This window comes from Phyllostomus discolor, chromosome 4, assembly GCF_004126475.2.
Source record: "Phyllostomus discolor isolate MPI-MPIP mPhyDis1 chromosome 4, mPhyDis1.pri.v3, whole genome shotgun sequence".
NCBI lineage: Eukaryota > Metazoa > Chordata > Mammalia > Chiroptera > Phyllostomidae > Phyllostomus > Phyllostomus discolor.
In genome coordinates this window covers 172,819,603-172,842,331 of record NC_040906.2, presented here as the reverse complement: position 1 = coordinate 172,842,331, position 22,729 = coordinate 172,819,603, and the positions used below count along the sequence as shown (strand labels likewise).

Genomic DNA, 22,729 nt, shown 5'->3' with positions numbered 1-22,729 from the left:
CTTCCTCAGTAAATTATTTTGATAAACTCCAAAATTAAATAAAATTTACAACAAAAAGTACAATAAACACCCATATGCTTCTCATCTATATTCACCAGTTAACATTTTGCTACATTTGCTTTCTCCTCAGCTTCATATATACATAAAATAGGTATTTTAAAAAAATTTTACTGGCTTATTAAAGCCAATTGCAGATATTATCATGACACTTCAACCCTAAATACTTTAGCACATATATCTTAAGAAAAATGGCATTTTTCTACATTTGTCTACCATAGTATAATTACTTTTTTCCGTACTACAATTATTACATTGAGGGAATTTTATACTGGTGTAATAAAGGTAGTAATTTTAAAAAGGAAGCTTAGAAAAGTGTGGTTTATACTACAGGTTTTATGGATGATCAATTTTATACATTTTAGTATCTTTCAAACAGCAAATTCTTCAGGAAAAACATACCACATCAATTTCAAAGGTATTACCCAAATGAAAAAAACTTTTAAAAAATAAGTAATTTATATAAACTGCTTGTTATTACAAACTTAAAAAAAGTTATTGCTTGCCTATGGCTAAGAACACTGAAAATCCATGCAATATAATTTGAAATATCTCAAAATGTAAATACTGCTTTAAAAAATCCAATACTGTTACAAGCAGAAAAAAAGAAAAAACAAACACAATATTTTAAACTAATTATATCTTCACAACTATTACCACAAAATTAACTCAACATACACACATATAGATGAATACCCGATATTTTAAAAGGGAAAAACTCTCAAAAAAAGGTATTTAAAAAAATTGAGAAAAGCAATACATAAACCAAATTTCCCTTAGTAAAAACTCAAATATGGGTATTCCATATTATTTTGAGAAGCAAAATAAAAAAATTGCTAAGATTGTTAAAACCATGAATATAAATAGTATGCATACCATTATATGTGCAAGTCTAAACATATAAATAGCAGGTAAAGGAATCATCGTTATCAGATGCACTGACCCTCATCTTCTCAGACAAAATATGGACATTTTCTTTCCTTACAATTCTAAAACAATTACTGCTGAATCATCAGTTTTGAAATGTAACACATTTTTTTAAAAGCTATCTGAAGGATATTTGTAAACCTCATAAAGTTTTTTTTCTTGTATTATACCCAGTCCAAATATTCATTCTTTCCCCTTCTATTATTAAACTGAAAATCATACAAAATCCTTTTAAACTGAGTAAGGCAACTGCAACAATATTATTTCATAATGTATTTCCATAAACTATAGCTTACTCAAAACTTTTTAAAGATATACAGTTGACCCTTGAGAAACATAGGTTTTAGCTACACAGATCCATATACATGTGAAATTTTTTCATAAATAACAGTAGTGTTTTCCATGCACAGTTGAGAGTCCACAGATGTGGAGGGCCAACTATATGTATTGATCTATGCCAATATTATAGAGAACTGGAGCATCCACAGATTTTGGTATTCAAGTGGGTTTCTGGAATCAATTCCTAGTAGATACTGAGGGACAACTAAGTTTCAGGGGAGTCAAAAGTTATATGTAGATTTTGACTGTGAGTGGGGGGTTGGTGCCCCAACCAGTGCATTGTTCAAGGGTCAATTGTATACCTATTAAACCAAGTTTCTGGTTACAATAATAAATCTGTTACCCTTTTACTTTTAACACACTTTACAATGTCTTAAACCAGCTTCTTAGGCATATTGTGTATCTGTCAATAAACACAAAACAGAATAGGCATGGAAGGTTGTGGAAGAGTTTCATGAACTATGATTGAACCCATAACACCTATGGGGTGTTGTAAAAGATCAACAGACAATGAGTTTCTAAAGTCATGTTGGCAATTCAGATGAAATGTGATTAAATCATGAATTCTCAAAGCTACAATGATGAAAGTATTAATGAGAAGGCATACTAATCCATGTATCATCTTTTTTGAATTAGATATTTATTACCTTTGCCTCCAGAAACTATATCACTACATCTTTACCAGATTTTAAGCTTTTCTTAGTGTGGTAGTCATTGTTCCCTTTAATTCACAAAGACACTGACTACAAAAAGAGTTAAATGGTATCCCCCAAATTTACCCATATTCTATCTTTCTAACAACATCTCACTGGTAAGATAACTAGTTTGGGAATTTACAAATACTCTACTCTTTTAGCAGCAGAATATTAGTAGATAGGGGAAAAGTATTATGACAGCTGAAAAGTATAAGGTAAAAGCACAAGCCACTCTGGACTAGCTACTTTTCTAATTTTCTAACAGTGGACGTGGATGAACTACCTTAATATTTTGTGGGGCTTCAATTTCCTAAATAAGAAGTAGACTAGAAGATTTCTAAAGTCAACTCTAAGATATATAAACATCTGGTGACAGTGGTTGCCCCTGAGGAAAGACAATTGTGGGGTGAGGGAAGAGTCGAAAGGAAAACTTCCTTTTCACTGTATATCTCATATATACAAGTATAAGTACAAATATTGTCTAGACAATAAGGAAAATAATTACTAAAATAAGAATAAAGTCCCTTCCATCTCTAAAAATCATTACAAGGAGATTTAAAAGTTTATGTAGACAGATTCTTTAATTTGTATATTTTACACATACCTTACTAAAGTTTGGAGGAGGGTTTTTGCCTCTACATAAATTTGAGAGAGCCCATACAGCATTTCTGGTTGTTGTAAGTCTGTTTGAATTTGTTAATAACCTGCCAAGAAAAAGAAGAAATTGTCACTTTACTTTCATTTTTCCTCTTCAGCTATTTTCTATCATAACATAATTCTTAATATACAGGGTATGGCACAAATAACACCCTTTGTTTATTATAAAATCTTTTATTACAAAATCATAAGCATGTAATTATGTAACATAAAAATACCACACTCAAGCATACCACATGACATTTTAGGTGAAAAGTTCAAATTAAAACTATAAATTATTACACCCATATTATTACCCTACCAACCACACTCAAGCAGGTATTATTTCTGCCAGACCCTGTATAAAGCCTTTGAAAAAAACTGGTAAAATAAGAAAAGGGAGTTTTTAAAATTCATTATATTTCCAGAAACAAAAATAAATATAACATGACTTTATTTTTAAAAATCTGAATCTACAATTTGAGTGGATTCTTACAAGACATAAAACATGTTCAAAATAAATGGTGTCATGGGAATCTGACTTACTTATCTCTATGTACTTTAAAAGAGTATTAGATTACTTTTACTTTTTTAACCAAGAAAATATAATACATTATACAAATTCATTAGCAAGGAATATAGCATCAAACTGAATTAAGATCAGCTGTTAAAAAGAGATGTTGGATTTTGTTTTTGTTTTGTTTTTATTGAACAAAGTGTCCATCTTAGTATTTTTTAATCTCCAACCTACTACAAGTATAGAGAACCTAGGTTTCAAAAAAAAATCCCTACTCTGCAATGACATCAGCAAAAACAGTAGAGGAGGGAACTCGGGTCCATCCCTCCCCAGAAACAGGGAAAAAAAATTACAAATCCTGTCATAATCAACTTTATCTGAATTCTCAAAGATAGTCAAAAGTTTAGAGTAACCAAGAAAACTTTCAACCAGGAAAGAGCTGAAGTGTAGCAGGAGATCTTTCTGGCAGGGTAACTTCTCCTTACCCAATCCCCTCCCCAGTCTGGCAGGACACTTGTACACAAAAGCTGGAGTTCCCACTGTGAGTTCCTGGTTCTAAAATGAGCTAAGGAGGCTTTGTTTTCAAGAAATTGTGTTTGCCTATTTTGACCAGTCTGGGTGCCTCCTGAAGGACTAATGCAAGAAGCTTGCCTTTGTTTTTGACTAACAAGGAACTGTCTTATTAAGATCAACAGCTGATTTCTCATCAAAAACCATGGAAGTTAGAGACAATGCAATTGTATATTTAAAGTGCCAAAAGAAAAAACTGTCAACCAAAAATTCTATATCCAGCAAAACTATCTTTAAAAATAAAGTAGAAAGTAAAAGATTCTCAGAACAACAAAGGATTAAGAAATTTGTCATAGCAGTCTGCTTTGCAAGTCATTTAAGTTGAAATGAAAAGACAATAAACAATGACTAAAAAACCATAGTAGAAATAAATAACAATGCAAAAATAATGACATGGGTAAATATAAAAGGCAATAATATCATATTTTTGGCTTGTAATTTTTCTTTATTTTTATATGAATTAAAGGTAAATATATAAAGCAATAATTATACATTTATATTAATGACAGCACAATGTATACTGATGTAATTTGTGACAACAACAACTCACAGGGGGTAAGACAGATGTACAGGACTTTTTGTACAATATTGAGAGCAAAGTGATATTAATCCCAACAAAGTTGTTATAAGTCTAAAACATTAATTATACTTCCTTAGTTAGCAATTAATAACCAAAAAATATACAGAAAAGGAAAAGAGAAGAGAATAAACACAGTATATTTTAAAAAATCAATTAAACCAAAAAGGTAATAAGGAATTGAGAAAAAATATGTAAGATATATAGAAAACAACAAAATGGCAGAAATCCTTCCTCAGCATTACTTACATTGAATGTAAATGGATTAACTCTCAAATTAAAAGTCACACTGCCAGAAGGTATTAAAATAAACAAAAATAAACAATCCATGAGCCATCTTTAATATACTCTACAAGACACTTGCTTTAGAGTCAAAGACATAAATAGGTTGAAGGTGAAAGGACAGAAAAAGATATGCCATGCAAATGATAACCAAACCCCAGGGTAGCTATACTAGTATCAGATAAATTGAATTTAAGTCAAAAATTGTTTTAAGAAACAAAGAACATTACATATTGATAAAAAGTCAATCCATCATGAAGACAGGACACACAAACTTATAAGATCTTACAACGCAGCAAAATATACAGAAATTGACAGAACTGAAAGAAGAAAACAGACAGTTATAGTTAGAGACTTCACTACACTGTTTTCAATAATGGATAAGACACCTAGATAGAAGATCACTAGGAAAATAGAGGACTTCCATAACACTGTAAATCAACTAAATATAACAGACACCTATACAATCCTATAACCAACAGCACCATATGCTATATTCTTCTCAAGTGCATGTAGAACATTCTCCAAGGTACACCATATGTTAGACAACTAAGCAAATCTGATATATTTTAAAGACTAAAATTATACAAAGTATATTCTCTGATCACAAAAAAATGAAACTAAAAATCACTAATAGAAGGAAAACTGGAAAAATCACAAATGTGTGGAAATTAAGTAACATACTTAACCAATTAGACAAAAAAGTCACACTTACAAAATACTTTTAAATAAATTAAAATGAAAATGCAACACACAGGACGTAGTGAAAGCAATGCTCAGAGACAAATTTATAGCTGTGAAAATCTACATTACAAAAGAAAATCTCAAATCAATAACCTAAATGTTCATCTTAAGACACTAAAAGAAATGGAACAATAAAATGAAGTATGCCTGTATACTAAAAGCTTTCTCATATGCATGGATAGAAGACTTAATACTGTTAAGATAGCAATACTTCCCAAAGTAATTCAATGCAATCCTTAATCTTGAAAAAGAGAAAAAGAAAACTGAAGTATTAGTTTTCACACCTGCCTTTTTCTCTGAACATTTAAAAATCAAATATAAAAACATGAAATCTTAAATACACCATTTGTTCATGTATTAAAGACTCCCTGCTTTAGCAACACTTAAATTTTTATTGTATTAAAGATTGAACATATCCTTTTTTGTAGTTATTATTTTAACACCAAGTAAGCAACTAGTAAGCAATGACCATTGTGAAATGTGGCTTTAGAACTTAAGAGACAGATATGAAACAATAGGAAAAAAATTTCCAAATATTTTCAAGCTACTGCAGACATGGCTAAACATAAGCCAAATGTTTTTTTGTTCAGTTTTATTTTGATTTTTTAAAAATGTTATTTATTTATTTTTAGAGAGGGGAAGGAAGGCAGAAAGAGAGGGAGAGAAATATACATGTGTGGTTGACTCCCATATGGCCCCCACTGCGCACCTGGCCTACAACCCAGGTGTGCCCTGACTGGGAATTGCACCAGTGACCCTTTGGTTCACAGCCTGCACTCAATCCACTGAGTAACACCACCCAGGGCCATAAGCCAAATGTTAATCGACAAAACAAACAAGCAAGTACAATATAACCAGAGATATTGAAGTAAAGAACAAACTGACAGTAACCAGAGGGGAAGGGGGAGGGGATAACAGGGAAAAATAGGGGAAGGATTGTCTAGGACTATACATAAAGGACACATGGACAAAGCCAAAGGGGGTAGGACTGAGGGTAGGAGGGGGGGATGGGTGGGGTTGGGAGAGTAGTGGGGGGAAAATGGAGACAACTTTACTTGAACAACAATTTAAAAAATAATAAAATTAAAAATAAAAAGACAGTGTTCTTTAAAAAATAAAATATCACTTAAGAACTTAATTATGTATATAGAAATATAGTACAGAGTAGCATTATTTTAACTGTGATAAATTTAAAGTACTTACTCTAAAAGAGGTGGAAGTATTTCACAATTCAAAACAAAGTCTCTACATTCTGCATTGTCACCAGCAATATTACCAAGTGCCCAAACAGCCTTAGAAAAGGAAGAAAAAAAACAAAACATTCCATTATCATGATATTAAATAAGATGCCCCCTCTTAAGATGAGATTTTAGAACAGGATGAATAAAGTTTCAAAGATGTTCAAAAAAATTTCAGAATAAGAAAGGAAAACTTCAGAAGTGTTATTTACTAATGTTTTTAATCAAATTGAAGGATAGTACATTTTCAAACATTTCCTTACGTATTACTGAAATGTTTATTCTGTTCAATAAATACCAGATCTTCAAGGAGAGACAAAATATATTTACTGAATTTTTCAGTTATCTAGAGGTCTGCTCTTTTGACAAGGAATCCACTCAGTGGGCAGAAACTGATTTGCAAAAGAAGAAAAAGACAAAGCGTAGAAAAGTTAGGTAAAGCTAATGTGAGAATTGGCTTGGACTAATCCTTAAAAATAAGTTTAGGCCCTGGCTGGTATGGCTCAGTGGACCGAGTGCTGGTCTGCAAACTAAAGGGTTACTAGTTCGATTCCCAGTCAGGGTACTTGCCTGGGTTGCAGACCAGGTCCCCAGTAGGGGGCGTGCGAAAGGCAACCCTGTATTGATGCTTCCCTCTCTCTCTTTCTCCCTCCCTTTCCCTCTCGCTAAAAATAAATAAATAAGATCTTTAAAAAATAAAAAATAAAAGAGTAAGCTTAGAATCAGTCCAAGTTCATTATGTTTTTAAATAAATGACAGTAAAAGATCAAAATATTTATGTATTAAATTTCAATCAGATGAGGAATTACACAAATGCAAATTATCTTTTTATTATAGTCTCACTTCAAATTTTTCATATAAGTACAAAAGTAGATATAAGGTACTCTTTCGATTGGGAAAACTTTAATTTTTAAAGCATGACTTAATAGTTTTAACATCTACTCTAGACCTACATTTATTTTTATTTAAGAAAATTCTTTTAAACTAATGACATTTTTCTCCCCGTGAAGTCTAATATTCTGTTGGTGGGGATGTTAACTGCTGTGACTTTTTGGAGGTCAACTTTGAAATATGTAATAAGAACTTTAAAAATTTTTCTTTTAACAAAGCAAAGTCATTTTTCCCTAATGAAATAATCAAGAGGCACATAAAAGCTAATATGTAATGACGGTATCATAATATTAATAAAACTGCTAAACTAGAAATAACTCCAATATACACAGTTGAGAAATGGATAAATTATGATATATACTTGAATGGATAATCAGTAATCAGTAAAATTTTCCTGAAATACAATTAATGCCATAAGAAAAGGCTCCCAATATTAGTATTAAGTGGAAAAATATAAATAAATATGTATGTGTATCAGATCAATTTACATGAAAAGGATTCAAAACAAGATACCAAAACATTTGGTTTTCTTTGAATGGTACAAATTGTATGTGTTTGAATTTTTTCTGTTACAACTCTGAGAATTTATTCATAAAGTTTAACTTAAAATGGTTCTCTCCAAAGTCATGCAATAATTTTAAGAAAAACAACAAAATATGAACATGCAAAGAATAATGAGTCAGAGCAGCTCAGGTTTAAAATTTGGTTCAGCCATTTACTGTGACTTTGGGTATATTACTAACTATTCTGGGCCTCAGTACGCTCTTTTATTAATGGGTATAGTACTTCCTTATAACCAAGATCACACATATATAATACAGGATGATGCCTGAGACTGTTAGTTCTCCCCTCCAACTAGACATGATAGAAATTACTGTATTTTAACAAATGTAATATACAGGCAATTTGGTAAAAACAAATTTCAAATTATAATCACAATTGGTACTTTCATGAGAAAATTAAAATCTAGTAAATGTAACAGTTCAAACAGAAACTTACCTGTTCTTGAACATCTTCATGCTCTGAATTAAGAAGTTTGATAAAAATTGGAACAGCCCCAGTTTCAATCACTACCTTGGTATGTAGAAAAGTTCCAGAAGCTATATTAGTTAATGCCCATGCAGCTTCAAACTAAGGAAAAATAAAAGTAGAATGAAAGCACCAAATAAATGTCAGAAAAAAGAAGAAGGGAAGAAGAGGAGTAAAGACTTGGATGGACAAATCTCAGAAAAAGACTACTTTATATTTAATGTGAAATCATATTTCACAGATAAAACCCTTAATTGTATAAAAAAAATCCTCTTCAATCTGGATAAATAAGAACTGATCTGGATAAATAAGAACTAGAAAAATATAACAACAACTGACAAATTCATGAACAATAAATGAACACATTTGAATTTATAATTCAGAAAACTCTTAATGTCTACTATTAAAGAGCCAAGTGTTCTAAAGCAAATAGTTTAAAATTAATGACATACTACATAATAGAACAACAGTATATTTATAAAACTTAGAATCATAAAAGTTAGTTTTGTTTTCCTAAGGATCATCTAGTTAGAACTTCCTCATTTAAGAAATAAGAAAATTAGATGTCCAGATATTTAGCTGATTTGTTCAAGGTCAAAGAGTTCACTATCAGCAGAGCCACAGACTGGTATTCTTTTAAACAGCAGAGAGTCTGAGAAGTTAGTCATAACAATTCAATTAGAATTTGAATATATTTACATGTGATGGATTTATAATAGAAGCAACTGAAAAAATTCAACCCGTGTCTCCCAAACAATAAACTAAATGACCTGCAAATCCACAGGCAAACTAAGGAGTAACTACAGTTTTAAAAGTATTTAGCATAGACAACTTTTCACATTAAGGTAGATATCATTATGACTAACAAAACAAATATGCAACTAAAAGCATTACCAAAAGGCATGAAAAATACAGTTACTACTTTGTGTGAGAGTAAGAAAACATTTTAAGAAAGGAATTTGTATTTTTAAAAAATGGAGAACACGGTCCTAACCAATTATAGATGGTGGAATAAACTAAATAACAATTAAAAGGTTACTGCATTAAAATCTCCTAGGTATAGCCAGGGAAATATATTAGTGAAGAGTGATGAATTCACAAGTCTATGAAACAGACAACTAACATAAAAAGAGTCATATGAGCAAGTGGGAAACTGGCAAACTGGAGAGCATGGCTATGATTTTTTAAAAAGGAAAAAATAACTTTTTAAAAAGAGAGAGAGAGCATCTATCACGTCCACTAGATCTTCATTATGTGCTAACAATGCCACCTCTTCTGATTTGTCAAAAGAAGACAAAAATCTAGATTTTCCTTTGAAATTTCCCAATTTTTTTAAAGTCCAGTATCTGATTCACATCTTTTAACACATGTACAAGCAAACAAAACTTGTTTGTGGGCCAAACTAACCTGTAGGCCCCTGGTTAGAGCCTCTCTGTTAGACTGTTCGGAGCTGGCATATTTCATGCCAACTTGGGTAATATGGCCCAACACATAGCTGTCCCAAGACCATGGTGTTGAATTTCATTGGGTTTTAACTATAGTAATTAATTGGTGCTCAAGTCCCCATTATTCTTCCTGATTACTCTGTGATCTGTACACATGCAGTTCTCACAACCTGAAATTAATTTTCCTCTTTTCAGCTTGCCAATCTCTTATTTATCCTCAAGATTGGCTACACTACCTTTGTGAAGCCTCCCTCAATTTTCCCTAAACAGGTAAGTTATTAAAGGTTGACAACACTACAAAATTTTTGTTAACATTAGAAATAATTTTATAAACTTTTCCCAATATTAATGTTCCTATAAGAAACTAACATTACAACCATGACCAAAGTATTCACTAAAGCTTACAATATATTCAGTATGGCAGAAGTTGCTTTCACTAGAAACTTTAATATGTCATTTATGGAAAGCAATAAAGAAAGAAAACTACAGAACTCACTTGTAAAGTACAATTTTCATTTCTTTCAAGAAACTTGACAAATCTCTGTACAACTCCTGGTTTCTGTATAACTTGATCAATTGGTGGATTAGGTTCTAAAAGTTCAAAAGATTTAAGTTATTACATAGACAAAAAAAAAAGACAATGATCTGGTGTCTGCGTCAAATAACAGGCACACTGACCAAGTTTAAAACTTAGCTAGATATAATTGAAGAAAACAAATGTTCTCTTAATCTCAATGTTTACTGCAAAACAAATGTATTCAATAGCCATAATAACAAGAACATTTAGAAAAAGGAAGGTGGAGGGGAGGTGGAGGGGAGCAAAGGGAGGGCAGGGAGTACTACTGAGGGAAATGGGTGATGTTTTGTTGAGTTGTATACTTGAAACCTAGTATGGTTTTGCAAACCAATGTCACCCCAATAAATTAAAAAGACCAAAATAAATAAATAAAAATCATAAATTAAATATTTACATGTACAAATATTTAAATTTTATAAGTAACAGACTACTTAAGAGGTCACCTTCACAACATGGAAGCTATTTCAGTCCAATACTCAAAACACCACTAAAGAATAATGTTCCCACTACTTTTTTATAACCATACCCCAATTTCTAGGGATGTCTCCTTCACTATCAGCCACAAATTGTCTAATGTCTCTCATTTTGTCAGGGCATTATTATTTACACCAATGCTATCAGACTATCTAGAATTCTTGATACATTTTCATGAAGTACAGAGGGATTTTGAGAATCATAAAATCTCTTAAGAAATTTTAAAACAAAGACATTCAAAAAATTTTTTTAAAGATATTTCAGCTACTCTAAGTACTAAGAACTCTTTCTTTGCTTTTGGCTTCAGCAAAAAGTATCCTCCTGGAGTTCTCCAGGAACTTTTCTGTCGATGCTCCTTTGGGTTAGTTTTCTCCCTGTTATTTATTCTCTTTCTAGAGAATGTACCTGTTTTGCTAATTAGCTTGTCACTCATGGTTATCACTGGTGATAATTCACAAATCTAACCCCTATAACTGTATTATTCTTAGATTCTAGACCACATTTTAAGTGTCTACTGGTCACATTTTTTTTTATTCACAGCTTCTTCAAAATGTAGTGTAACCAAAACCAAACTCATAATATCCCTATGTTTATACCTTCCCCTTGCCCTGTACCTACCACCCAAATTTATCTTTTATTTAGTAATCTGTCCACCTACTCACACAAGAAAAATCTCATGCTCACTTTTCACTCCTCCTTTTCTTCTTAATCCTTCTGTTTGACTATGTTATTGGTCCTAAATAACTCATATATAAATGTGAACATAGTATGTAATCAGTAGAATGAATAAATCAAGGGTAACCATGAAAGATCTGTATCAATCCTGTCTTTTTGATACAGAAAAACCTTATTATTAAGTTTTAAATCAGTTTAAATCTTAAAAATCATGTTCTCAATTATTAAGAGGTTTACTTAGGAATGGACTTTCTTCCTTTTCTTTTTTCCATAGACTTGCTATCCTTCTAATTTGTTCAAACATTAGGTTATTTGTACAAAGTTAATTTAGCCATACGCATCAAGTTTTATTTGGGTGTTCTAAATGAAAAGTCTGAATTCTTCAAAATGTCAACTCTAGACGCCAGCTCGCACTATTGTTATCACTACAAAACACTAACAGGATAAAACAATACATATAATTAATACCTTTACCCTAATCTTTTAAAAAATTAAAACAAAATTGTATGGTTGTAGTCACTACCTTGATCTCACTAGCTTTTTTTTTCTTCCAAAAAAAGAAAAAAGAATTCTAAATCTATTCTTCCATTTTTTTTAAAGGGACAAAATTGTTGTTTGGCTCTTTTTATCTATGGGGAGAGAAAGGAGAAGTTGTGAGAAGAAAGAACACATTTTCTGGATACACAGTGAGAGTGAGAAAAGTGGGTACTGAAACTGTCAACTATAACTAAGTATGTAGATAAATGAATATATAGATATATAGATACATATTCAATAGATAGATAAGATACACAGATGTTTAAGAACACAAGACCATAGATGGTCTCTTCCTGCAAAATGACTTCATGGTTACTTTCATCTAAAATAAAGCAATTGAAGTGCACTTGGATCATGTGCTAATCTAACAGGTATCATGAACCATTATTAACTCTTACATTGGTATTATATTGATAGAATAATAGCCTATGTTATCTTACAAAAGTGATCAATTCTCGTGGAGAAGACTTTAGCCAACATGGCAATAGAAACAAATGTACAATAGAGGTTATTCTGCTTCAGTACTTAAAACAAAGAGTCCTCCACGACAAGAATGCTTTGGAGAAATTTCTATAAAGCTGGTATTAAGAAAAACAACTTGTGATTCACATCTACAAAAGAGGCCATGATAGGGAAGTAAATAGGAGGTTCTAGCAAAATGTCATTACCATGACTTAAGTCAGAGTTCTAGTTCAAGCTCCTTTCCCCTGTTTCCTACAGTGATGGATCAAATAAAATTACAGTAAATTTACTATTTTTCTAGGCCTGAAAGATCTGGCAGGAAATCACAATAATCAGTAAAAGAAAGCATCTATAATTTCTGCTATGTACCCAACTTGAGCAAACATAACCTCACTACAAAGAAACAGAAAAAAGTCATTGGCTCTATGAAACAATTCTAGAGTTTAAAAAAAAAAAAAAGAATACCATGAAGTACTAGAGCAAATGAGGGTAAGACTAAAGAATTTTCCCTGGCCGGTGTAGCTCAGTGGATTAAGCACCAGCCTGTGAACCAAAGGGTTGCCAGTTCAATTCTCAGTCAGGTCACATGCCTGGGTTGCAGGCCAGGTCCCTAGTTGGGGGTGCGCAAGAGGCAACCACACACTGATGTTTCTCTCACTCTCTTTCTCCCTCCCTTTCCCTCTGTCTAAAAATAAATAAATAAAATCTTAAAAAAAAAAGAATTTAATGGGGAAGTTGTGGTGTAAAAACATTGTTGGCATGCTTTAACATTCTTTAACAGTATTAAATCTAAATGAACCCTGTTAATTCATTATAATATAATGCATATATGAAAAAGAAATCTTGAAAGAGAATATGATAATGTAAAAGAACTTTTAAATAATAACCTGACTAGAAAAATAATCCCAATTTCAAAAACAAAAACTGTGGAGTATGCTGAGGAAGAGGAAGTCATTTTTAAACTATATTAACTTGGCTGAAATGGAAAACAAAAGTATAATGCATTTATAAACAAGAACCACAATAAGAAAGCCCTGTATCTATGCTGACCTGAACAAAAGATTCCTTTTACTCCTCATTTGTTATTAAATTCTGCCTCTCTTAGGAAATGAGGCAGCTAGCCAAATGCATTTTAAAAATCTTATCAGTTCATACATACAACTCAGTATAGTTGGAATTACTAACTCTATAAATTATACATATAAAAGACAAGATAGACTAAGGGTTAAATAAATTTTTATTTAATAAGAAATTTTTATGAACTCAATATAAAATTGGACAAATAGCATAGACAAATTACAAAGGTGAATAATTAAAAATATTCAACTTAAGTACTCAATAAATGCCAAACAATGAGCTACTATTTCACAAGCATTTTGTCTTTTTTACAGATAGCTGTGCTGTTAAGAACATACCAGTAGTAAAATGAATACTTGTAAAATCTGAAGATGGTAGTATAAATTAATATGTTCTTTATTCCCTTTGACCCAGGATTTCACGTTATGAATTTGTACTAAGGAAGTTTTATGTTGTACAAGGATTTATGTAGCTTTGTTTATGACAATCAAAAACTGTGAAAAAATTTAAGGTCTGATTGATTAAGTTATTTTATATTCATACTCTGATGTTATGCTGCCATTTAAAAAATTGTATCTGAAAAATATTTCTATAGAAATTTGTATTAAAAACATGTTTTTTGGCAGCAGGAATAATTATTTCTACATTTGCTTCTTTAATTTTTTTATATTTGCAAATATTCTATAATCAATATTTTACTCTGACAATATAAAGTTTAAAAAATTGATATTACTTATAGTATTTTAAAGAACAATTAAGACCCTCTAGCAATGAAAAGTACATCGAAATAAAAAATACCTCATAAATAAAACACTATTATAGAATGTCGTAATATCAAATAAGTATACTGAAAATAAGTCTTGCCTTTAGAAAGCAGCTTTCTAAATTTCTGTGTTGCTGTTAGTTGTTGATCAACATTATTAGAAAAAATCATCTGAACCATATCTGTGGTAATAACATCTTCCTAAAACACAGAAAAGAATATATAATTAATTTATCACTTAAATACTTTATATGGATAATATTTGCTGTGTCCACTATTTCTGAAATACTGTTGAGGTATAATTTGAAATAGATTTTTGTAATATCTACCTCTGGAATGGGTACAGTGGAACTGATATCCGGATCCTGAATAGGACTTTCTAGCATAGATTCATCATTTCTGGGCAAAGAAACATTTCTGCGTTTGAACAGCTGTAATAAAGAGAAATCACTCTAAACATTGAGTTTTCCACAGAGCAATGAATTCTCATGAAATTATATTTTTCATTGAAGTGAACAAAACAAGCTAGTAATTTTATTATTAAAAGCCTAAATATTTCAGTATTTCTCAATCATTTTACTGTGAAGACCTACATTATCTATGAAAGTTAGAATTCTGAGCTAGGTTAGCTCTTGTCCTGCAGACTGCTTTGGGTCATTCTTAATCTCAGATCTTTTACCAAAGGCCAGTCCCATGAGAATACACATTCATATTTTTACAACATCTGGAAAAGCACATATGCCCACAATGGATGATGATATGCCTAAGAATTTTTCCAAGAAAATCTTAATTAAAAAGTAAATCTGTTAAATGGGAGAGATAAAGTGGTATAGTAACAGAGTTAACATATTAGATTAACAAATAATAGAGGACTACTCTTAGGAAAGGTGGCCCTATGCTTATTAATTCAAGGATGGATAAAAATAAAGAAAACAAGAGAGAAGGAAAGAGGCAATGGTGAGGTAACTAAGGGAGATTTAATGGTATATTTCATGGGTCACTTCATCATACAAGAACCCCACAAAATAATACAGGCAGTGTTTTATCCTTCTCTGCCAGGCAGGTAAATTGAGAGACAGCAAGTTTATTTAGTTTCTTCAATATCACATATAGAATAAAAGTTGAGCTGAAAGTAAAACGCAGTTATTCAGGCTCCAAAATCTCTGCTCTTTTTACTCCAGCACACCAACTCATGGTGTGCCATCCCAAATATTACGCTGCCTTATTCTTTGCTCTCCTTTTCCTCTACTCTCCTCTTCCTGCCCCTTCTTCTTCCTTACTCCATTCTCCATTTCTCATTCTTTGTCTTCCCTTTCATTTCTCTTTCCTCTCCTGCCCTCTTTTATATTCTTCTGCTTGAAATTTATAACCGACATTGGCTAGCTGAGAAAGACCTCCTTGATCAAACAGTACCCACTTTAGTGGTTTCGATCAGCAGGAGTATCAATTTCAAAGAAGTGTATAGAAAGGATTATCTTTATAAACCAAGATATGTAGAATAACTGGGTTGGAATGGAACTTCAGTCATTTCTGTTTCTACCACTGAGCAGTTGATCTCCCTTAGTCCTAATATTCAAGCCTCTAAGGGGCAGAGGGCTGGCAGCCAAGGTGGCAAGGGAACACCTTCCATGAGAAAACAGCAATGGAGGAATAGTATGGATTTTTTAAAAAACGATAGCTCTTGCAAACAGTCCCAACGCTGTTTTCTGTCTGCTCCTGCCCATTTCTGGGAGAGTCAGAGCAAAACAAGACCCACTAGGAACATCTGTGTGTGAAGCATAAAAATTACATGTACAAATATGCAACCCAGGTGAAACAAGAATGACTTATTGCTGGTGCTCTGCAAATACTGTCCTGGAAGAATAGCTAGGAAGTGGAAGATTGAACAGAAAAGCCATCCGAAGCACAGTATTTCCATTCTTCTTTTCTAAACATGAAATAATAAACCTTCCATTTTCTTTGCCTATTTTGTTAATGCCTCTTCAAAATAAAACACCTGTTAAGATTTGCATTTTAAACTCTTTTTGGAAATAACTAAAGCATGTAATCACTTCAGTAACATACCAAACATTTAGTCCCCATCACTCCGGAGCTCAAGAACTGTCCCTTCTGAAATTTGCAACTCATCAACCCATGTGTGCATTTGGCCCCCAAAGACCAATGCAAAGCCCAAATGATCAAGATCCTTGGGAGTCGTTAGGGTTTTGAACATTAAAACCACTGGATCTGGAGCAGGACAATTCTGGATTCTAGGTCTAAGATCTGCCTTTAGCACTCTGTGACCTTGGGGAAAAAACACTTGATTTCTCTGCAATTTTCTTATCAGCAAAGTGACGAGACTGAATTAGGACAAAGTCCTATGATTTCATGATACTGTAGGAATAGTCTGTGTTTGCAATGCCCTGAAATGCAAAAGGAAATGTGGTAAGCCACTCTGGTAGATGGAAATCACTTTCTGGTTTACCCTTCATTGATGTTTACAATAACATTGTAATAGAACAGATGTTTTTGATGTTTAATGAATGATAGATATAAATTGCCATAATAATATGGCTTTACTATTTTCATCCTAGTTCATTAACTGTCATTAAACATACCATATGACTCGTAAAAACATAAAATAAAATAAATAAAGGTACATTTCCCAAACTAAAATTGAAAGTAAAAAACCTGTTATGTTTTTTATGGCTAAATAAATACCACTCTTCTTCAATCATTACTAATCATTTATTTGACATATTTCTCTCTCTTTTTTTCAGTACCTATTATAATACAATAGGGACTGTGCTAGATACTATAGATAGGGAGATGCAAATCATAATCATATTTCTAAAACAGGCCTTTTTCTCTACTTTCTTCATTGCTAGTCCTTTTCACACATTAGTTTTAGTTCATGTATGTGAGGCCTACATGCTCTTTATTATTTACAAGTACTTCTAAATGTAAGTATATCTTGGGGCACTGGCTGGTGTGGCTCAGTAGATTGAGCACTGGCCTGCAAACCAAAGGGTCGCTGGTTCGATTCCTAGTCAGGGCACATGCCTGTGTTGCAAGCCAAGTCAGGTCCCCAGTAGGGGGGTGTGCAAGAGGCAACCACACACTGATGTTTCTCTCCCTCTCTTTCTCCTTCCCTTCCCCTCTCTAAAAATAAATAAAATAATTTTTTAAAAAATGTAAGTATATCTTGGAGTTAAAAATGTTGAGATGTACTCTTTTAAAGATTTTTCTATTCCTTATGCCATACAAAGTTCAAACACAGAAGGCTAAAATATCTGGATGATGAGACTAGGAGGATCAGTATGATTAGCTTAGAAGGAAGACTATAATTAATTTAGAGACAAAAGCTATGAAAACCACAAAGGAACAAATGAATATAATTAATGTTTTTTAGGAGGCAAATGTTATAATGACAAATAGAAGTGATCTAAGTAAACTCAAGAATAAAAATGTCTCAGCACAGGGCTACAATATGATTAACATAAAATAGAAAAGCTATCCCTTTTATCAGGGATTAAAAATAGCATAGGGTTCTGATTCATAAATTTGCTAATATTATTTTTAAGGTCCAATAAATTAAAGACTAGATGTATCTATATTCACTTTCCTAAAACACTTTTTCATTTAAAATTATCTAACAATCAGCAATAAATACACAACTTCTAAAATCTGTATATGTTTTTGTGCTAAACAGAATTATTTTAGAACACCTACCTGTTCTTCTCTTTTTTGTTTTCGAAGCTGTATTCCTTCTTCTTCTCTTCGTCTACGCATCTCTTGGGGATTTAGGGCTTTATTCTTATAACTTTTCATTCTATAGTTATCTTTCCCTGGACTAGCCATCGCATCTTAAGATTAGGAAAGAAAAAAATGGATGCTGATAACTCTCAAACAACATAAGATGTTTACCTTAGGGCAACTAAATTCAGGCTCACAGGTTAAACAGACCAACAAAACCCACTCTGAAAATTATGTACAAAGAACACATTCCCACACTTCTATATCAAACTGGAGAAAAATGACCTAATATTTTAGGACTAAACTATCAAACAAATAATAGATCCCATTGTAAACACAAAGTCATTACCCTAAGTTCATTGATTCTAAGGTGCTTGCCCCCATCCCTGGTATTTTAACCTTTCTGAAGTGGGACGCATCTTAAAACCAGTCAGACAGGAAATAATCATGAAATAGTTGGGTAAAAAAACATCTAAATCACAGCTCCTGATTGAGAACTAGCCAGCAATGAAGTGTCTTACTTTCAATGGAATATGGCATTAGGCTTAATAAGCACACCTCAAATGTTTATTGGGGTCTTGCTTCTTTCACTTTCTTTATGTGCTGCTTAAGATCTAAGGCCACACAGGTCATGACTTGAGTTATGACTGCCATACCAGATTTCATAACTACAGTATAATTAGTTCTTTTTAAATGCTGAAATCTGGTATACTTTATTTTGAAATAGTTTTATTATAAATGTATTTTTAAAACATTAACATTTATGTAAATATTTTATAGCATATTTAAAATATTTATTTTATTAAATATGGAATTTTATATTTTAAATATATGTAATAGTTTTACTTTTAGAAAAAGAATTATAAACACTTTTTAAAAATAGTATTATATTGATATTTTGATATCTGAAATGATACTAAATTACTGATATTGTAACTTCTCCTGGATTTATACATTAAAAATGAGTGTAATGCAGGGTTTCAACTTGAACTTAATAAGAGAGATGATTAATGGCTGCTTCAAATATTATTCTGATAAATTTTGAGAATATACTTATATCCAACCAGAGAAAATGTTGTGACTAATTAGCACTTATGAAGTAAACACAGAGATTGACATTTATCTGCTATCCATGATGTAGAAGAGATAGACTGACGAACTGGCAAATTATAATGTTAAGTAGTAAAGCACATTAAAACATATGCATTAAATCTTGTGAGAATATAGAATAGATAGCAACAAACTGTGCTTTAAGGAGCTCTGAAAGTACTCACGGTTATCCTCTCTTAAAAAAATGAGCAAGAATTTCCCAGGGAATGGGATGAAAAAGGAACAAGCATGCCAAGCAGAGAGAACATATGTAAAGGCAGAGTTCTTGAAGAAGCCTGGCATAAATACGAAGCAGTAAGAAACTGAGTGTACCTGAACAAGGGAACACCTGGGGGAAGGGGTAAGAGATAAAGCCAGAAAGGTGGGTAAGAGCACATACGGTTCCTATAATCTGGCAGAGAAATTTGGACTAAATCCTAAGGAAAAGAATTTCAAAAACTAAAGAGAAGGTCATTTCAGACCTTGATGATGAAAACCTGAACTAAATTAGAAGTTGCACTGGAAATATAGAAGACAGGTTGATTCCAAAAACATTTTGAAAAATGATTCAATAATTAGAAGCCAAGTAAATGTAAAGAATATGTGGTGAGGAAGAAAAGGGAGTTGAGGATAACCACAGGTTTTTAGCTTGAGCTACTTTAATATAATGACAAAATAACCCAAGACAGGAAATATAGGTGGCGGATCAGAGTGATGGTTCTGTTTGCTTGCCTACTTTTTTTGAAACAATGCATTTAACTGTTTTATTTTTTAATTTACATACAGTGAAAACCACTTGGTACACAGTCCTATGAATTTGACAAATGCATTGGCATATAACAATCATAATCAAGGTACAAAACAGCTCTATCATCTCCAAAAAAGTTCCTCAAGCTGCTATTAGCTCTCTTCCAACCCTTAACACCTGGCAACCACTGATTTGTTGTCCACCTCCATAGTTCTGCCATTACTGATTTCACATAAATGGAATAACAGTATGTAGTCTTAAACTGGCTTCTATTTGCATAGTGTATTTGTGGATTGTGCATATTGTGGGCACATACAAATAACTTACTCCTTCTTATTTTGAGTAGTTTTCTAGGTATGGATATACTACAGTTTATTCATTCACTAGTTGGAGAGCATTTAAGTTGTTTCTAGTTTAAAGCAGTTACAAATAAATCTGTTATCAATATTCATTTATAGGTTTTTATGTAAATATAAGTTTTCATTTTTCTTGAGTAAATAGGAATAGGATTGATAGTTGACGATATGGCAAGTGTAATCTTCACATCTTATAACAAACTGCCAAACTGAAAAGTAACTACCACTCTGAATTCTCATCAGCAATGTATAAAAGTTTCTATTGCTCTGCATCCTGTCTGCAGTTGGTACTGTCAGGATTTTTTTGTTGTTGTTAATTGTAGCCATTCAAATAGTTGTATGGTGATGTTCATTTTAAATTATGTTACATTTATAGTACTTAGAGCACATATAGGAGGTTCTGATCTATAGATGATTAAAAATATGGTCCAAAACTCAGGAGAACGGTCTTGATTAATCATCCAACACCATATAGAACTATAAAAGAAAGATGATCAAAGGAAAAATCTTGAGGATGTTCCTATTTTAGCGAAAGAGAAAAGAGCAAAGGAAGCCAAAAAGAAAGAGGTCAGCCCAGATCAGGTGGCTCAGTTGCTAGGAGCGTCATCCCGTACACCAAAAGGTTGCAGGTTCCATTCCTGGTCAGAGCACATACCTAGGTTGTGGCTTCCATCCCCAGCCAGGATGCATATGGGAGACAACCAATCGATGTTTCTCTCTCACATCAATGTCAATGTCTCTGTCTCTCTCTCTCTCCTTTACTGTCTCTCTAAAATCAATAAACATATCCTTGGGTGAAGACAAAATAAAAAAATAAAAGAAATAGGTAGAAAGAATCAGGAGAAAATAAGTCACAAAAGAGAAGGGAATTCAAAAGATAAAGGAATATTTCACTTATAATAGCACCAAAAACAGGCCACTCAATTTCATTGCATTCACTGATGCATCCAACACATGTGTCTGCAATAAGCCAAGTATCATATGAAACATAAGATTTGATAATTGTCACTGCTAAAAATAGAGAAATTGTGGTGGAGCTAAAGGTAGAATAGAATGGGCTGAGGACTTCAGAGTGATTTAAAAGGTACTCTGTGTCTTTCAACTTAACACGTGTATTATAGCAATTAAATTATATTTATAATCTACCCAAATCCCTCTTTAAAATATTTAATGAATTGATTTCAGCAATACTGTGTACACCAATAAATATTTGTCATTAGAAATAGCTGGTCAAGCTTTATTAATTACAATGTTCAGCACTGTTCTCTAATTATCTTGTATATAAAAATTGTCTGGATAAGAGCTTAGTCTCTTGGAAGGGAAAAGTCGAGATCAGAGTGCATAACTAATTTTCAAAAAACTGTGCTTCACCATTAGTTGCTGAATTATAGGGTGGGGCAAAAGTAGGTTCACAGTTGGCATATGGAAAATAATACAATAGTTAATAAATAATACAAGACTAAACACTTGTTTCCCATACTCACAACTGTAAACATACTTTTGCCCCACCCTGTATGCTCAATAAGTATAAAATATTTTAACAAAATCTTCAAAGCAATAATGCTCTTAAAAATATTTATCACCTACACATTAGACATCATCTAAGTAGTCTAAACTTTTTTGATCACATATCCTTATGTATGCAAAATATATTTGCATATGAATTCTCAGTACATTTATTTATGTACGTGTATTACTAGCCTAATAAACTACCCATTACAAAATTCACAAATAGAAAAAAAATTAAGTAATAGTTTTAAAAGGTAAACTAATCAAGTTCTAATATTTACTCCCCATCTGAGTAAATCACCTTTTGCCTGCCCAACACATACACTAGACCCTATTCCAAAACCATTAAGCTAGGTCAGCTGTTTTCAACCTTTTCATCTCATGGCACACATAAACTAATTACTAAATATCTGCGACACACCAAAAAATATATTAAATTATTTGTTGATCGGATAAAAAAAAAGGTATAATTTTGATTCAGTCACACCAGACGGCTATTGTTGTGTTGGCTGTTGTCATTTTTTTGACAACCTAAGGGAAATGAGGTCAGTGCCCCTGACTAGTTATGTTTTAAAAATTCTTGTGACACACCGGTGTGTCTCTTGCAGCACACCCGTTGAAGTTGCTGATCTAGGTGGCCACATTACAACCTTTTTATATAAACACGTTAACCAAATAAAATCTGGTCCCATCAACTAATGTATCATTCCTTTTTCTTCTACAGTAGTGACTTTCTGCCTGCTTCCTCACTGCAGTTGCTTTAAAGAGGACATAAATTCT

At 32.2% G+C, this 22,729-nt stretch overlaps 1 protein-coding gene across 3 annotated transcripts in view; it reads right to left on the bottom strand.

Moving 5' to 3' along the window:
- Window positions 1-22,729, bottom strand: part of KPNA5 (karyopherin subunit alpha 5) — a 50,673-nt gene that overhangs the window by 26,551 nt on the left and 1,393 nt on the right. The window contains exons 2-9 of one of the 3 annotated variants that reach the window (XM_028509435.2): window positions 21,096-21,209; window positions 18,224-18,357; window positions 14,842-14,943; window positions 14,614-14,713; window positions 10,444-10,538; window positions 8,473-8,604; window positions 6,548-6,636; window positions 2,623-2,722 (exon numbers count right to left, since the gene is read on the bottom strand). In XM_028509435.2, coding sequence (XP_028365236.1) covers window positions 2,623-2,722; window positions 6,548-6,636; window positions 8,473-8,604; window positions 10,444-10,538; window positions 14,614-14,713; window positions 14,842-14,943; window positions 18,224-18,352 — 747 coding nt within the window. In that variant the 5' untranslated portion in view covers window positions 18,353-18,357; window positions 21,096-21,209. The remainder of the gene's footprint in view (window positions 1-2,622; window positions 2,723-6,547; window positions 6,637-8,472; window positions 8,605-10,443; window positions 10,539-14,613; window positions 14,714-14,841; window positions 14,944-18,223; window positions 18,358-21,095; window positions 21,210-22,729) is intronic. The other 2 variants (XM_028509433.2, XM_028509436.2) reach the window with 2 other exon arrangements.